Here is an 18,231-nt window from a genome sequence, read left to right on the forward strand (position 1 = left end):
TTCACCTATAAATCTAATTCTGCAACAGGACAGTAAAAGAGCTGCATGTTGCTGATCCCTGGCCAAGAATCAGTTGTCCAAGCCAGGATTGTAATTTTTTAAAACCTTAGCAGTATACTTCAAATGAATGTTTTAAAGCGATGACTGCTAAACAGGACTACTAATCACCATGTTGCTTATTCTCAGACCTCCAGCTGACTGCGTCCTAATCAGCGCCCCACTTGTTGTGAGACCTCCACTAACTGCATACAAGAAACTTCTAGTTCTTTTTATCTTTTTAAGCACAGGGTGATTCAAAAAGATTAATGTGATTTCAAAGCGCCATATTTGCACAATGGTGAGGTGCCTTGGAACCAATCACATACCAACGGAAAGACAGGGTCATAAAGTTTCTGACTGTCAGTATGGCAGTGAACCTCTAACAGCTCAGAGCATTTGTCATTGGTACCAACGGTTTCAAGAAAAAGGTCACCAGCATCACCAGATCTCACGCCATGTGACTCTTTTTATGGGGGTACGTTAAGGATTCTGTTTATGTGCCACTCCCAACAACACTGGATGATCTCCGAAATCATATTGAAAGAGCAGTAGGTACAGTGACACCGACATGCTCAATCGAGTATGGGATGAATTTGACTATGGCATTGATTTCATCTGTACAATTGGATCAGGTTCATATTGAACACTTTCAATTATGTCATTTTAAGTAAAATTATGTCATAAATGTTCTGCTCACTTAAATCATTTACAATTTATTGCATTGTTCTATGATGTTTTACACATGGAATAACTTATTTTATATTTTAAAATTGGATGAATTTTTTTGAATCACCCTGTATATTTATATTCTTTTATCATTTGAAGCATACTGTCAGCTTAAGAGTGTAATTCGATTTCGGAAAATGGTCTCACCTCTGGGTAGGACCACTCTGGGGAATAGTCAGTCACCATGAAGAGTCTCCCTGTGGCCTGAAGCATGCCCAGAGTGCCTTGAGCGACAGCAGCTGACACCACCTCAGCTACGTGCATGTAGGACAGTGACCCTGCCTCTCCTGACCCTCCTGTGCCAGCTGCTGCTCCACCAAGAGACTGAGGGCTGCAGCAGGGCTGTAGACACAGCTCAGACGAGCTGTATCCTGCTGCTCTGTTTGCCCCATCCTCCTGTCCCTGCTGCTGGCTACTCCCAGGGGCCTGCTGCCCATCTGACCCAGGTGGGGCGACCAGTTGATGAGTATAGAGTGTCCCACCAGGCCCTACAGCCGTGGCTCCACCATCCACAGAGATGAAGTCATTGATGAGGTCGGAGAATTGGTTGCCGAAAGAGATGTCAAAGTGGTCCAGGCTGATCTCCATGCCTGACCCTCCACCACTACTAGCCTGGTGACTCCCCACCGTATTGTAGAGACCTTGGACCAGCCCAGCCCCCTGAAGTAGAGGCTGCAGCTGCTGCTGACCACTGCTGTTAGTGCTTTCGCCAGAATTTCCATTGCTGAGGGCCACTGACTCATCCCCTGCTGTACCATTCTCAGAGTTTGGCTGCAGGTAATGCTCCGATCCCCCCTCTGCATTGCTCCTTGCACAGACTTGCAAGTGATCGCCAGCTTTAAGCAAGCCATCTGCCCTGGTTTCAGCACCACCAGCCTGGACAGGGCCAGCATTGCCAGACTGATCGTGGCTCACCACATCTTCATGCTCTGGTCCAAGGCTAGGGAAACCTCCTGGATACTGCAGCAGCTGGAGAGAGCCGTTCTGCCCTGAGCTCTGTTCAACAGGTGAGCTTCCATTGCAGTTGGGCCTGTGCTGATTCTGGTGGCCATGATGGTGGTGGAGGTGGCCATTGCTGCCAGGCGAATCAGTCTTGACCACCTGCATGCCCATGAAAGCCCTGTCATGGGAATTGTGCTCCAGCAAGTGGCTCTTCTGACCCGAGTTCGGCCTGCCCTGCTGGTTCTGGGCTGATTGCGGTGCCTCCTGTAAGAAGAAGCTGGGAGAGTGGCTCTGGTGGGCCAGGTGAGCGTTGTTCATTGCCTGTTCATAACCTACTGATGTATTAGAAGAGAAGTCCGGCTTGGAGTCGATGGCGCTGAAATCCATCTGCTCCAGTGTAGTACTAGGACTCAGACCACCACCAGAGGGCAGCAGAGAGTTAGCAGGGGTCAGAGTGAGAGAGTTCTGAGTGCCAGAGCCACTGGACACGCTGCAGCTCACTACTGCTCCAACCTGGTAACCACTCTCTTTGGCTAGCTGCTGCTCAAATGAGGTGTCCTCAGTCTTGATGTTCTTGATCAGAGTGGCGCTGAAGCCGAAGTTGGAGTCTGACATGGGAGGAGAGTGTTGCAGGCCGTTGGTGCTGGCCACAGCAGAGGAGCCGTTCTCCTGCTTCAGCCCATTGCCTCCATATGTCTGGCCCTGTTTGGGGTTGTTCAGGAAGCAGTCTGGGTCAAAATTCATGGTGGTCTCTGGTAGCTTGATGCTGCCTGAGTCCAAACTGCTGGACAGAACGAGTTCTTCAGAGACCCCGGCTGCAGATAGCATGGAAAGCCCATCTGTGGTTCCTGGCCCACCTGTGTCTGTACCACCACTCCCAGGGAAGGCAAACTTGTGGCTTTCAGAAGTGACTGCAAGGACCAGCCCATGGGATGTAGCATCTGGACCCATGATGTGGGCATTGGGGCCTCCAGTGGGGGACATGCTGTAGACTGGGTCTCCCGTCACCTCCGACATGAAGACACTCTGGGACAGGCCACTCATGACCGAGGCCACATGACCCATGCCTGTGACCACAGGGCTGTCAGCCATGTCCGGGTCAGAGTTGAGGCCACTGCTGATGGACACTGGGGAGTTCTGGGTGGTATCTGGCACTTCCACTTGGTTGGTGGAGGACACTTCCGTGCTGTTTTGGTGCAGCAGGACTGGCTTGTGCACTTTACCGTTGCGTTTTTCCCGTGCTGTTCCTCCTCCTCCTGCGGCCCCTGTGCCGGCTTTGCTGCTGCCGTGGCTGTGCTCTGTTTTACCCTCGGACACGTCACTGTTCTGCAGCTCTGAGTGGCCGCTGCCATAGCCACCCGAGCGTGGGTCCACTTTAGGAGAGATGATGCGGTGTTTGGCGCTGTTACACTTGTGATGCACACTGCTGCCTGCACCTGAGAGATACAAACAGAAAAGACACAAGACTTTTAGAATGAAGTTGAATGAAATAGAAAAATTTAGAATGAATTAAACAGTCCACAGTAAATCCATCATTTTTTGTTGCATCACAGTACTAGGCAGAAGTATATTTACAATATACTGGGCACAGTAAATATACAATATTTACTGTGCCCACTTATTGCATTTATTACAGATTCAATTCTTTTCAGGAGACTTGCTTTCAGGTTATTAAAGAAATCTTAGGAAGAAATCTTCTGGTTGCATTTTCCGCTTCTTGCCATTCAAGTAATCCCAATTACAAACGTCTACTCATCAGTCCATACCTTTCTCCAGATACTATCTCAGGTATCTAGTTTAGTGTTCTAGTGCAAATATTTTTTTTTGTCTATTTTCTTTTCTCAGTAAGGGCTTCTTGCTACACATCCCTTCAGAGTTGTCTTACCACAGTGGAAGAATGGACCCAAACACCTGTGGATTTTTTCAGATGTGGATTTTTTTTTGATAACACTTTATTTGGAATGGGTCCTTTTAAGACGCTTAATAAACTCTTCACAGATTATTATTAACACATCAACAACATATCAGTAAAGTAGCAGTAGTGAAGCATCTGAATACACCGAAGTAAATATCTCGTAGATGTTCTGTTGATACATTACTTACATTAAGCAGACGTATTGCTAATATGTTACTTCCATTACGCGAAACCTAACCTTACCCAACCTTACCCAACACCTCACCCTAACCCTGACCTTAACCTCAACCCAAAACCTAAACCCTAACCCTGGCCTTAACCTCAACCCAAAACCTAAACCCTAACCCTGGCCTTAACCCTAACCTTAACCTTAACCTCAACACAAAATCTAATCCTTACCCTCATTTCTTTTTGAAATGTTACAGATGTTACTGAGAGTATGTTGAGTGTTTGTTTCATCAAAAAATGACCACTCAAAATAAAGTGTCACTTTTTTCTGATGTAAGCCAGTTGTTTGCCAGACTTGCACGTTGTTAGGAGTCCCATTTTCCCTGTATGTTGGCATAATTTTTTGAGCTCCAGAAACTCTTTATTGTTTTCCTTTTGATTTTCACCTTCTTATATCTAATCCCCCCGAGATAAATCTCCTTAACTATTTAATTTAAAGAAAAAACCCAACCTCTTTGAGAAATAATGAGGACATTTTCTTTCTATTTAAAATCCAGGACAACATAGCTATGTTACATTTGACTCAGGAAACTGCTTTTGATTGAATCTACTGCTCTCTGGGTGTTATGAACTTGTATACTTAACCTACTCAGTTTTTTCCTCACTCTCTCCTTCCCCTGTAAGCACTGCTGAGGATTGGTGGGGAGTGCGATTGTTGTAGGTGAGGTTTGTACCGCTGAATCTATGTTATATGTAGCTGTGAAGCAGTGGTTTAAAAAAATAATAAACATACTGATTAATAAAAAGAAAGGCAAGGCAGCAAAGGTGTCTGGGTGGTATCTCATTGTGTCTTTGAAGGGGAACATAATATCAGTGACTCCCTTGGGAGCCTTTTGTTGGAGGACACAGCTGTATCTCCTTGGTTTTATGACTGGAAGGATGTAAAGCAGAGGGCTGCAGAACACAAGTAAAAAGCGGACAAATTAAATATTGACCGATTTTATATTATATTTACAGTTGTATGTATAATTTTTTAGTTGAATATATGTTTACTAATTTAGTGTCTGACACAGCTGATCATACTTAATGGCCATTTTGTCTGGAAATAAAACTAATAAATGAAGAGGTCTTTTCAGTACAGCATGTAACACATATTTGTGTTTGAGCACATCTATGTCAAACAAGTCTAGCACACCTGTCTCTCCTGAGAATGTGGCCCTCTAGTGGTGTCACGATTACTCAGCATGCTGGACATGTTTTTCTACATTAATCTCTTACCCTCAAAACCTAAAAACTCTCTCTAATGTGCACGGAAATTTCCCTGCTTCCTGGAAATAGATATTCCAAAAGCCTGCCTGCACTCAGACATGCAGCATGTCTTGGTTCCAAGTGTGCTGTATTAGGCCACCCTCTGCCTCTACCTGTTTCTCTGTCTCTTCTTTCTGACCCTTACCCAGCGTGCCTGTGCAGAGGCAGTTGTGAGTCCTAGGAGGGGGCTTGGTCTGGTGGCTGTCCAGAATCTGCTGCACCAGCTGCTCCACTGAGAAACCAGAGCTGCTGTTCCCATTGCTGCAAGTCCACTTGATGCCATGAACTGCCAAGGGAGAGAGGAGACATAGTTGTCAGCCGCTGCACAGTCCACCAGCCAAGCCTACCCCCCCACCCATCTCACACACTTACACTCAGTCTGACCTCTGCAACTGATAATCCATCCAGCAATATTAATCCTTTTTTGGAAAACAGAAAACTTTTCATTTACTGCTGTGGTATCTCTTTATATTGATGTGAGAGTTTATATTGTTTTGAGTGATCCTGGTGTGTGAAAATTCCCCTTTTGGCATCATGAAACTTGCCACCTTTAACTCAGCTCCTCATGATCAGTTTTGTTTTCTCCTTATTCTTTATAAAGTCTTGCATGCATTATCTGTAACTGTGAACTGTGTTTTGCAGTGTCCTAGTGCTTTTTTCCTAGTTTATTATGCTGCATTCTAAACAATGCACGAGTCAGAATATCCATCCTCCTAGGTAAGCAGTGCAAAGCAAAACCACTTGATACTGGAACTCCAACTAGTCAATTCAGGAGGAATTCAACAGCCCTGACTTGGTGATATGACATCATTTATGCAGACAAAAGCATAATTAATGGTAAACACTCATCTGAGGGCAATTTTAAGTCATATAAATGCATCATTGAGTCAATTTTCCTCTCTGGCATGATTACAACCTGCTGTGTTTGCACAGACAGGTGCATAACCATCCAGGTTAATTGTGAAACCTTAGCCTTTGCTTAATTAGCAAGCATAGCTATTCAACATACACCTGCAAAACACTATGCACTCTTAGAAAAGAAGGTGCTTTTGTACCTTTCAGGGCACAAATGCTGGGGTGATTCTCTGAATGGTGAGTAATTATGTTCCCTTTAGTAAAGGAACATAATGGTACAATAATCCTTTGCAATTATATTTTAAGTTACATAGACTCCACACACCCCATTTTAACTCCAGACTTTTTGTGTTTCTATTTAGCAAACATTATATACTGTAACTATGTAAGATTTCAGTCAAATTGAAGGTAGTAGCATTACTAAATTAAGAGAATAAAAACACTGCAATTATCAGACTCATCCGCTTGGAGAAGGAATTCCTCATAACCAACATCATGAAATGTTCAGTACTTTGCATGCAGTTGCACATTTCCACCAAAGAGGTCTCCAAAACATAACTAGTCATTCATTTATTCATTCATTGTCTAAGCCACGGGGCGGCACGGTGGCGTGGTGGGTAGCGCTGTCGCCTCACAGCAAGGAGGGCCTGGGTTCGATTCCCCGGCCGGGTGACCAGGGTCCTCTCTGTGTGGAGTTTGCATGTTCTCCCCGTGTCTGCGTGGGTTTCCTCCGGTTCTCTGGTTTCCTCCCACAGTCCAAAGACATGCAGTCAGGCCAATTAGACGTGCTAAATTGCCCCTAGGTGTGAGTGTGTGAGTGACTGTCTGTGTCTGTCTGTCTGCCCTGCGATGGACTGGCGGCCCATCCAGGGTGTATCCTGCCTTCCGCCCGAAGACTGCTGGGATAGGCTCCAGCACCCCCCCGCGACCCTGACGGAGAAGCGGCTTAGAAAATGGATGGATGTCTAAGCCACATGTGTCAGGCTCCAGTCATTGCAGGCTGAAACATTGCATATTTCAGCACCCTGCTTTATTAAACACACCTGATTCAGCTCATCTGCTGATTAGCAAGGCCTTCATGAACTGAATTCAGAACATTAGATAAGGGTAAACACTAATATCTGCAGCACCTTGGCTTTGAACCCCAGTTTGACATGCCTGATCTAAGCCGCTTATCCTTCTGGGTCACGGGAGCCTATCTCAGTGCTCATTGGGCGGAAGGCAAGAAACACACTGGACAAGCTCCCAGTTCATCACAGGACATAACTAATGTAGCTTTAAAAACACTAATATATAATATTTACCCTTTTATCCTGGTAACATGAATGTAATGCACCTTTAAAGCAAGTTTTCTGAGAGTCTACATCTACATTTTTCTAGATGTGGACACCGGAATGCTTTGGGGTTGGAAGTTAGAAACATCAAGTGGGAATTTACTACATGTGGCACAACATTAGTTCCCAAGTTTTCTTGTCTTCCTAGTATCCAGCTGTCTTGTGTTTTGGAGTTTTTTTGGTTGTAACCTTCCTTCACCTGTTTCTGACCATGTTTGGATATGTCTTGCATTGTCCTGTTCTCTTGTCTTGCAGAGTCCTACCACTCTGCCCTATGCTCTAAGAATAAAGACTCTTATGGTGTGTTTGGGCAGTCTTAATCAACTTGTTAAGTGAAAAAAACATCAAATGTTAAGTGACAGTTGTTTATATGTAGTGATGGGTAAATTTACATTGTGAACAGTATCTGCTGTAGCATATCTGTTGAGAAGGACCAGTGCCAAGTTGATTGGCTGTGTTCATGTTCTATTAGTTTCTTTTTCTAGTTAATTTTGCTGCATTCCAAACAGCTCCTAATTTAAAACTATGAGTACCAACTGGTAAACTCCTGACATCACTGAGAGGAGGTAATATGACATCACATGAATATGCAGAGGAAAGCATCGTCAATGGTAGACACTTGTCTCAGGCCGATGTTAAGTCAAATGTGCCATGATAACAACTGGCTCTGATTCTACAGACAGGTGTGTAACCACACTGCTGAATTACATCCATTTAGTTAGCAAGCATTGCTGTTCAGCTGCAAAACTAACACCAGCTTCTCAAATCCAGCCATTTTCTTTGTATATACATCACGTTTTCAAGCTGTGGGCCTGGAATGCCTTGTGGTCAGCATCGGTTCTCAGGTTTCCTAGTCTTCCTGGTTCCTGATTGTGACCTTCTGTCTTCTATGTGACCATGTTAGATACCATGTTTGTATGTACTGTATGTATTAGATTAGCCTGTTCTCTGAGTCTTGACAGTAAATGTGTTAATGATTTAAAGAAATAAAGATGGTGTGTTTTGGTGGTCCGTGTTAATTTGTTGAGAGTTGTCATGTCAACAACTGTCAAATTCATCATCAGATGGCCTAGTGCCATGTTGGTCTACTGTGCTCATATGATATCAGTGAATGCACCACCTGGTGATAAGTAACATGGAAGTTTATCAGTTGTATTTAACTGTTGACAGTTGTCTTAATGCAACTTCCTTGTGGTAAATTAGAAATTGGTAGATTTACAAAGACCGTCAGAATGTACTGTTACATCCCACCACCTCAAGCTGTAACCTGGCACCATGACAAAGGTAAAAGATAGCTACGCACAGGACAGCACACCCTGCTCTTCTCCTCTCTCCTTCCTAAAGTGGCTCCCCAGCCAGAGCTGCTGCTAATATCCAAGCCTGCACTCTCACCAGGCCTGCCATCATAAGTGCTACACCCCACTCTCTCCCAGAAAAGAGTGATATTTCTGGAGCAGAACAGAGCGCATTTAGGATATCAGACATCAAGGCGGCCTTAATGTGAGCTCAGCTTGTTTCGACTCCTCCGCTAGTAAAACAGGCTGGAGTCAGAGAGAACCGCTCTGGGGAGGAGGGGTGTATGGCAAACGGGGGTGAAAGAGGAGGAGAAGGTAGAGAAAAAGAGATAAAAGCATGATGCTGGAACTCATGAGCCATATGAATAGGCAGGAAGAGGAAACACAACAGCTGTCACGCACACAGCAGGCGGCTGAGCTCCAGCGAGCTCCAACGCTCCGCGCTTGGCCAGAGAAACCCTGCAACATGCCATAACACATTACACCCACACTGCCTGAACTCGCAAACAAATCAATCGAACTGAGCGAGGGGCCAAAGCAAAGCAGGAGGCAGCACCGGGGCAGCTCACATGAGAGATGGTACAAGAGTTTAGGTGCATGCAAATGCGAAAGTAGCACGGCACCAGCGTTGTGGTTCTGAAGGAGATCAGGCTCTGTTAAACAACGAGTCAGAATTCAGATACTGCTGCAAAAATAGTGCATCTGTTCAGCTTACCATGGCTGACCAAGCTCAATAATTTACAGACAAAACAGCCACTGAGTACAAGTTATTATTTTTCCAGCATCAAGAAAAGTGCACCACATATATAACAACTAAATATAGTATCATATTTTCAGTATTTAGTGTGTCCACTCTTTTCCTTTATTACAGCTTCCATTCTTTTCAGGAGACTCACTTTCAGTTTCTTTAAGAATTCTACAGGTTTTTTTTTCAGTTCAGACTACAGGTCAGTCTTAAAAGTTGGTTGCATTTTCTTCTAACAATCCATTCAATGATATTGGTGTTGGACTTTGGAGTGGCCAGTTCACTGTTCTGCAAACACCAGCAGCATCTATGTTTGCTTTGCAAATGTTCCTTTTTTGTCTGTTTCCTTTTCTCAGTAAGGGGTTTGTGACAGCTACACATCCTTTCAGACCCACAGCACTGAGCTGACATCCCGTAGTGGAAGAATGGACAAAAACACCTGTGGATTTTTCTAGATTTGAAGAAAGAGTATTAGTAATGCAGTAATATGCACTATTGGAAGTCCTGACTTTTTACATCTTTTCCTTTGAAAAATTTCCCTTCCTAGTCAGTTAGATTGTTTTATATCTAATCTCCTCGGACATATCTACTGAAAAATGAATAGCTTATACTTAATGGCCATTTAGACTGGAAATTAAATCAATGAAGGGTGATCGAGGCTGACATGCACAGTAATGTACTGCATATTACAGTGTTAAACAGCACAAATTACCCACATATGACACAAAAAAAACTTTTCAAATCAGATTATGGCCACTTTTTATATCATGTCCTTCATGAGTATGGTCAGATTGGATGTTGCATTTGGACAACTTCAAACAGTGGACAGTGTCATAAATACAAAGAGTAACTTATATCTTTCTGATACTCAACTTGTATACACAATAGACCAAGTTGTCATTTTGCAGTGGTCAGGGCCACTGGTCCAGTGGATCAGTGGATATCCACTCACTGGCCTTACCTTGTATCTATAATCATTGTCCATTTGACAGGTCTTCTTACTGTATTGGAGCACTTCGTAATTCTAAGATTATAGATTGTATCTGTTTATCTGCATAATCTGTAGACCCCATTTACTCGATTCTTTAATGGTTGGAACCCCCACAGGACCACCATTGAACAGGTATTAGTTGCATTTATTATTTTGAATGAGTTTTTAAACAAATCTTACTGCTGGATTGAGCATAGTCCACCAAACCAAAATATCCACCCAGCAGCATCCTGTGGTCAGAAACTGACCAGTGATGAAGGGCTACAAGATAACTAATGCTGTGTATCAGCAGATGAACTATCATCTACAAGGAGGACCAACAAGGCAGGTGTGTCTATTAGGGTGCACAGTAAGTGGACACAGTGTTTAAAAACTCGAAAAGCACTGCTGTGTCTGATCCACTTGTACCAGTGCAACATACACCAATACACCACCAAGTGAATGTCATTGCAGTGCTGTGAATGATCCATTACTGAAATAATACTTGCTCTGTTGTGTTGCATTGGAGGTCCAGTAAAGAGAAAGAGATGGACTACAGTCTGTGATGGTAGAACTACAAAGTTTAGTCACAAGTAAGTGTACCTAATAAAGCTGCCACTGAGTACATGTATTGTATGTATTGACCACTCAAATGCAAACAATTGGTCTTTTCCAGCTTTGCAAGTTGATCTCCAAACATGCCAGGAATTTAAGCTGTTTCTTCCCACATCATGTGTCATTGTGCATGCATACACCACTGTGGTCATTCTTCTGGGTGAGAAGCATGTCATCAGTGCCTAACTTGATAATGAAATTGGTTCTTTTAGGTCAGAGGTTTGATTAGATTTGAGCAAAACATGGGAGTGGAGCAATAAGGCTTTTGATGTACAGAGCTTTAGTGTCCAACAGGCACATCTCGACTTTGACATGCCTTTGCACACACTCCATCACAAACAACACATAGGGTAGGTTTCATCTCTGTAGCCTTAGGGCGACGGACAGTGATGTATAGCCTGAGCATCACTCTCCCTCTCACTCAGCGTCATGCTGAAGTAAGAACTGGTGACAGCTCAGGCCAAAAGGGTCTATTCTGCCCCCCTTCAGCTAGGCCATAACTTTAATCACAGCCTATCTGTGGTGTGAATCACAGACTATCTTAGGGATATAGAAATCTCATTACATATCACAAAACCTGCTGGGCATGGATATGGAACGGCTGCACTGATGCTGATGTTTTTGTGCGAGTGAATTTGACTGAGCAAATGACTATACATTTAGCTGCCAGTTTATTAGGTCATCTAGCAGTATGCTGCACTGCCACTGGCCTTCAAAGCAATTAGTTTCACTCTTCAAACAAATGACCATGTGAGCTCCTGCTTTGTGGATTTAAAAAAGCCACACCAGCCCTAAGAGTGGACATTCTTACCACAGACACTTCATAAGGTTGAAATACGGGGACTCTGCAGGCTGCTGAAGCAATGAAACGTCACTGTCAGATTCAATTACAATACGTGCCTTGCAACATGATGCATTGTCATGCACGAAGAGTCCACTGTAGTGGGGATAAACTCTAGCCATTGCTCAGCAGCAATGCTCAGATATGCCAAGCCATTGAGACGTTCTTCAGTGTGTGTCAGGGTTCCTAATGTGTGTCTAGACAACCAGCCATGACTGTTAGAGCCAGGCCTTTACTTCAAGTCATAAATGCCAAAACTCTGTAAAACAAGTGAGAAAAATAAACACCTCTGCACTACTTTCTGCTAGTGCCTCAACGGGGTTCCAGTACTATGTTAGCAGTAAGCTGTCACTGATTCTCATAAACATTTTTGGCTGCTCTATATTAAACATACATTTGAAGATGTTCAATGTTTTATGCCTGTAACAGACATATTAATATACTGTACCTCTTTACAGTGACTCTTTAAATAAAGGCTACCACTACCATTTGCAGTCAGTGGTGTTTTTTTTTCCCAACCAAACCATGAACTAGAAACGTGTCTACAATACTACAGAGTTTAAATACACAATGACTGTAATATGATTATAAAAATAAACTAAAAATTCTAAACATGTATTTATTTTCTTTCACGGAAATCAGTTGGCCTTCTCTGAAGGTCCAGAAGGCCCTGACCATTCCCTTTTAGGAAAATACACATCACACTGCCACCACTGGCCTGTACTGTCAACACCAATTATATTGGCTCAATTGATTTCACTCACTGGACAGCACCAAATGCAGTTCTTCCATTGGCTTGCAGAAAGAACAGTGAATACTGAGATTATATTCTATGAAGTATTCAGTGCCTATTTTGCTGTTGCAGTTTTGGGATATTTTGAATAAACAATGGCCCGTACAGGTCATGGCAAAATAAAATAAAAACACAGCTGGCCCATGAATTTGTTGAGATTTTTAATATGGTCCTTTTAGTGGTTGAGTTTGACACCCCTGCTTTAACAGTTGTGTTTGAAAAGCCCAGGATAATAATTTGAACATATATGGATAATCATTAGGGGGCTGTCCAAATAAAATGGGACAACAAATTTCGGTGTTGCTGTGTATGTTGTGTGTGAGCTTGAGTGCTGGTTAATGGGTCACTCATGCAGCAGGGATAATCTCCAGGCATATCTATCCTCTGGGTTTGTTCATTATGTTAGCTGGATGGAGTGAGTCATGCTGGCCCTTGCTCTCTGCTGCAATAGCGTGACCGAACAGAGCTGACCTGCTCTGAACTCTCATCTGACCCCTCCCTGCCACTCCTACTCAGACAGCAGAACTCCTCCCCAGGGCCTGGTCTCAACATAGGCCTCATTTAGCATTTTTTGTGCTCATTTCGGAACAGAAAGGACAGCAGCTTAAAAAGCAGCCAAAAAAAATTAATGCTCAAATAATTTATTGCTTATTCAGCGAAGAGTAATTATGGGATAATTGGATAATTATGAACGCATAGTAAAAAATTCATAAATTCCATTGCTGGAACTGCAAGTGCTTCATAACTTAAGCCAGGCGCATCAGGATCCCAGCTATCTTCATTTATACTGAAGCATCTGAAGACTGATCTACATATCAGACACTATTACGGCAATGAAACATCAATGTATCACTGCAGTATCAAAAGGTATGATGCAAGCTCCAAGCCCGTGCACTTTCTAGCATTTCTAGTATTGATGAGAAAGCATAAAATCACAGATAACGTGGGGAAAAAAGCAACTATTTCTCATGCTATCATCTCTCCTCACATCAGCAGGCTTCCTCAGAGGATTCGCAGATTCTTCCATGCTCGCGCTGAGAAATATAGAGATGCATACATATTCCATTCCTCCTGTGTAACACTTACCTAGTATTGCTGATGAATGCAAGCTGTTTGTGTAAGATATGGGTCACTCAGGGGAACACGTTCTGTTTGTAGGCCTGATGTATAACGCACGTATGAATTATGCATGGCTAATATAGTATACGACTTATCTGCCTGGCTCATCTAAGACTGACAGGAGGCTGCGTTTCCAAAGAATGGCCACTAGGTGGTACTGTTGCTCTTCAAGACATTGAGAGCCTGTTTTGTTTTGTCATCTGATGCCAGATAGGGAGAGCAAGGAGGCTAGTAGCCATGTCTCTGGACTCAGAGTAGTGTGGCCAACAGAAGACATCTCACCCCTTTGCCATTGTCCACACAGTTCGGAAAGTTAATGACTTAATGCATTACTATGAATGGTTTAGATGTAGATTAGGTTTAATGAACACATTAGTTTATACCATGTCCTGACGTCAATGTGAGAGGGGGAGCACTTAAGCGATTGCCACAAAAGCTCTTAGGGGGGATCGCGGCGATTAGGATGCGGGGCAGGTTTGTCTGCGTTCGCGCAGCTGCTGCTTTCCCTGCCTCCGAAAAGTGCTGACAGCAAGGAGGCGGATTCATATATTCATTACATTGACAGCAATGTCCTGCTTCAAACGATCCATGCATCTCGTCAGCTATTGAGACATGTCCTTACAAGACTCCAAGCAAACACGGTCATACGCTGGCTGCTCCAATGCTGTTTGTGCTCCGCTCTCATTATAAGCATATCCCCGTGACCCTGGACCACTTTTTATAAAACATAAGCATATCCCGGCGCACACTCTGTGCATTTACTATAAGCAGACTCCAGCAGTATTCCAAAGCGTATGTGTGAAGGATTTCTGGTGAGTCAGGCACACTTCCTCCTACACGTTCACATCAATCAATACATCACTGCCCTCCTCCACTGACTGACTGACTGGAAGCTAGCACATGTTCGCCAATGCTGAGGAAGAGAAAAGGGCCAGACGGGAGGCACCCACCGACCCTGGATCAGCGGGATGTCTCCGAGCAGGAACCCACTGAGAGGCCCAAGGGGTCAAGGTCAAGCTCCGTGCTTTGGTATGGCTAGTTCTGCAGATTACTTTCTTGTCCTGCTACAAGTGAGCATGTAGCTCTACACAAGGCTGTGGCATGCAAGTGCTAACTGAGGTGAGAGAAGGCGGAGGTGGCATATATCACACATTTTCTGTTCCTTAAATGCTCCGACCACATTTTCCAAGCTGAAACTGAAGCATCAGCTGCTTAGCAGACACTATGGAGGCAGACCATAGCCAGACCTGCAGGACATGCTGCAGACCACAACATCTACTTATAACAAGGACAAAGAGCACCCCTGGTGTTTTGTTTGTGGTCTCCCCACAACCTAGCAGAAGTACTGTTACTCTGTTCAAGTGAATGTATTCTATTTAAGTAAAATGTTGTCATACTCCAATTCCATGTGAATTGTGTGTTTAGTGTTCATTCATTTTACTACAAATACATACAGTTTATCTTTACAAATGTATATGCGTTTGTGAGATCTTGCTGACCAGTTTTCTCCCTTGCAAGTATGCACTCAAAAGTTATTTGAATGCTAATAACAGCTCTTTCAGCCTGATAAACATGAGTGAGTGAGAGTGTGATTGCAAGGTCTATGAGGTGTTTTGCATTTAAAAAAAAGTCATCCAGTCATGCACAGTCTGACAAGAACAGGCTGCTCTAAAATGACCAAAACAAAAATGGGATCCCAGACATCTTCAGATTTTACAAGCGTGTATTTCATATATAGTCGCTTAGCTAAAAAGAGTGTAATGGTCAGCATAGCTGTGAATGAGATTCTACTCACACATTGGCTTGAGCTGCCCAATGAGCTCCTCCTTGGTCCACTTTGCCCACTCCTTCTTGTCTGTGTTGATGGAGCACAGGATGGGCCCACATGGTTTCCCACAGTCCTCTATGGCCGGAACATTCAGGTAGTGTACCAAGACTATGTCTGGGTTCTGGGGAATGTCAAAGAGAAGTAGGGGAGAGAGAGAGAGAGAGAGAGAGAGAGAGAGACAGGGGTTAGTCTGTTCGATCACTCTAGGATGGTAGAGTGGAACTCATTCTGGCGCAGTGAATGGAGACAGTATGGTATGTTACCACTGTGTAAAGAACTGCTGGGGCTGCGAGACACAGTCTCACACATGCAAGCTCACACACACACACACACACACACACACACACACACACACACACACACACACACACACACACACACACACATTAGTGTTGAACAATAGTGATGAAATTCAGTATCATGATATTCAACAAAAATATCAGTGACTGTATTGCATTTATATGCTATTGAACTCTTGCCTTCCTAGTACGAAATGAATGGCTTGCCAACCTGACAGATTGTTTTGATTGGACTATTTTGTTCTATTATCTTCTCTTAAAATGACATACAACCATTTACAGTATAGTGCTATAGGTAGAGATGACTGCAGACTACACTTTCTGGCACTGATACTAAAGTCTTCAGTATCTGCCCTGGCAGATCAGTTACTAAGTTACTAAGAATGAGCTATTTACCTGGTATTATATTAGTTCCATCTCTAATTGAAGGTGACCTTACACGGCATTATAAATATTAACCAACCAGAAACTAAATTACAAAAGTGAAATTATTTATTTAGCTTCTAAGTATTTTGAACAGTTCACTCAATACAATCTGACACACCCAGCAAATAAAATACATTGCCATTAACTGTCAAGTCTTGGATACCACATCCAAATATACAAACATCTATCAGTAAACCCTAAAAAAAAGCACTTCTTCAAGGGCTCTTTTGCAAACATAATGGTTTCTTTGGTACAAAATGGAACACTCAAGGTAACATTTGAGTACATAAATGATTTTTTGCAGGGTTAAATTGTTCTTCACGTGATGGAAAACGTGTTGAGGTATATGATTCTTTAACCTTTCTGCAAGCCCTCTAGTGGCCATTTCACTGGTGGAATGAAAATCAACTCAGAAATTTTTAATTAATCAAATAAAACATTTTCACCTTATAACTCTAATATTAGATTAACTGGACAATTTTGATGGTTGTTTAACTTGTGTACAACTGCCAAAGTAAAATTAGTTTCATCTTGTCAAGTAAAATTATCTCAAATCTGGATAACAAACCTAATATTTAGATTTTTTACCTTATTTACTCTGGACGTTTTTACTTGTATTAAAAGATGTTATGAAGTAAATTTATCTCACTATATTGGCAGATTATTATGATTATGTTTTAGGAAATGTGCTTGAAACCAGCAAAATTATCTGCCACTACAGTAAAATAATTTTACTTGATAAAATTCCCTAAAACGAACAAATAATGTCTAGAAATAAACTCGATAATCGTATATATAAGATTACTGCACAACCACCTCAAAATGGGAAATATTAGATATATTGACCAGATTTAAGATAATTTCACTTAACATTTTTGCAGTGTTTAAACACAATAAAAACGTTTTTATAAATGTTGACCTGCTTGACCACCTACAAAGATGAAAATACAGTGGAAAACCTAACAGGTGGACATTGCATTTTCTAGTTACTGTAAAATTGATAAAGATGCCAAATCTTTGAATCTTTATGCATTCTAGAGCTTTTTTGGACTTTTTTGAACATAAGCAGTACAGTCCAGTACTGTACTACTGCTCAGAACATAAACAGAGACCCCTCCCACCCCCACCATAGACGGTTCTTGCTGCTGGCCTCTGGAAGGAGGTTCCGAAGTCTTTGAAGCAGAACAGCCAGACTCAAAAACAGCTTCTTCCCACATGCCATAAGACCACTCAACTCTATATAAAATGCTGCTCCAATTCTTTTTTGATTACTCCATACCTGGGAGCTCCAGTGCAACACACTATCTTGTATATATATACTTATTTAAAATGTATTTATCTGTTGATATACATATGTTTACATATGCACTACACTTGACACTACATTGCACTTTGCATTACATTATATTTCTTTTTTTTTTCTTTCCTCCCTGATCTACTCTGAGCCAATGCAACGTAACTTTGTTCTAATGTGCACTCTATGGTGTAAATTTAAAGTCTAAGTCTAAGTCTAAAACTGAAATTCAGTATTGTACAGACATCATCATCATCGTTAACTGCTTAGTCCAGATAGGGTCATGGTTTGTACAGACATATTATATTATGTTATATTATAGCACCCAGCTTTAATACAGACACTCCATAGAGCTGCAGTAGACTCATAGCAGCTCTGACAAAACAGTTAATTTGTGCCTGTATGTGTTTCTGTGGTTTTTTGCATGCTGCACCAGAGCACCTCTGCCCTCTTCTAATGAGGTCATATTCACCTTCACACAGGGGCGATGCACTCCACTGCATTCTCCTACTTACAATGAGTCTCAATTCAGCCAGTGTTTTAGCGGGATAAATTTCCTAAACTGACAGCTTATGAATAATATGTGCTGTCTGAAAGCACATCGAACCCTTGCGAATAGCATCAATTCCATTCCGTAATCATGAATATCTTTGTTACAGGCCAGTGTAAACAGCTGCATTAAGAACAGTCCCACACTGGCAGTGTGATCATGCTCATTA

General features: G+C 42.6%; 1 protein-coding gene across 8 annotated transcripts in view; it reads right to left on the reverse strand.

Moving 5' to 3' along the window:
- camta1a (calmodulin binding transcription activator 1a) overlaps window positions 1–18,231 on the reverse strand; it is a 589,880-nt gene that overhangs the window by 60,256 nt on the left and 511,393 nt on the right. For 7 of the 8 annotated variants that reach the window (XM_037541383.1, XM_017708625.2, XM_017708616.2 and 4 more), the window contains 3 exons: window positions 15,461–15,614; window positions 5,244–5,384; window positions 913–3,143 (listed from right to left, as the gene is read on the reverse strand). In XM_037541383.1, the coding sequence (XP_037397280.1) occupies window positions 913–3,143; window positions 5,244–5,384; window positions 15,461–15,614 (2,526 nt within the window). The remainder of the gene's footprint in view (window positions 1–912; window positions 3,144–5,243; window positions 5,385–15,460; window positions 15,615–18,231) is intronic. The other variant, XM_017708645.2, reaches the window with a different exon arrangement.

This window comes from Pygocentrus nattereri, chromosome 9 (assembly GCF_015220715.1).
Source record: "Pygocentrus nattereri isolate fPygNat1 chromosome 9, fPygNat1.pri, whole genome shotgun sequence".
Taxonomy (NCBI): domain Eukaryota; kingdom Metazoa; phylum Chordata; class Actinopteri; order Characiformes; family Serrasalmidae; genus Pygocentrus; species Pygocentrus nattereri.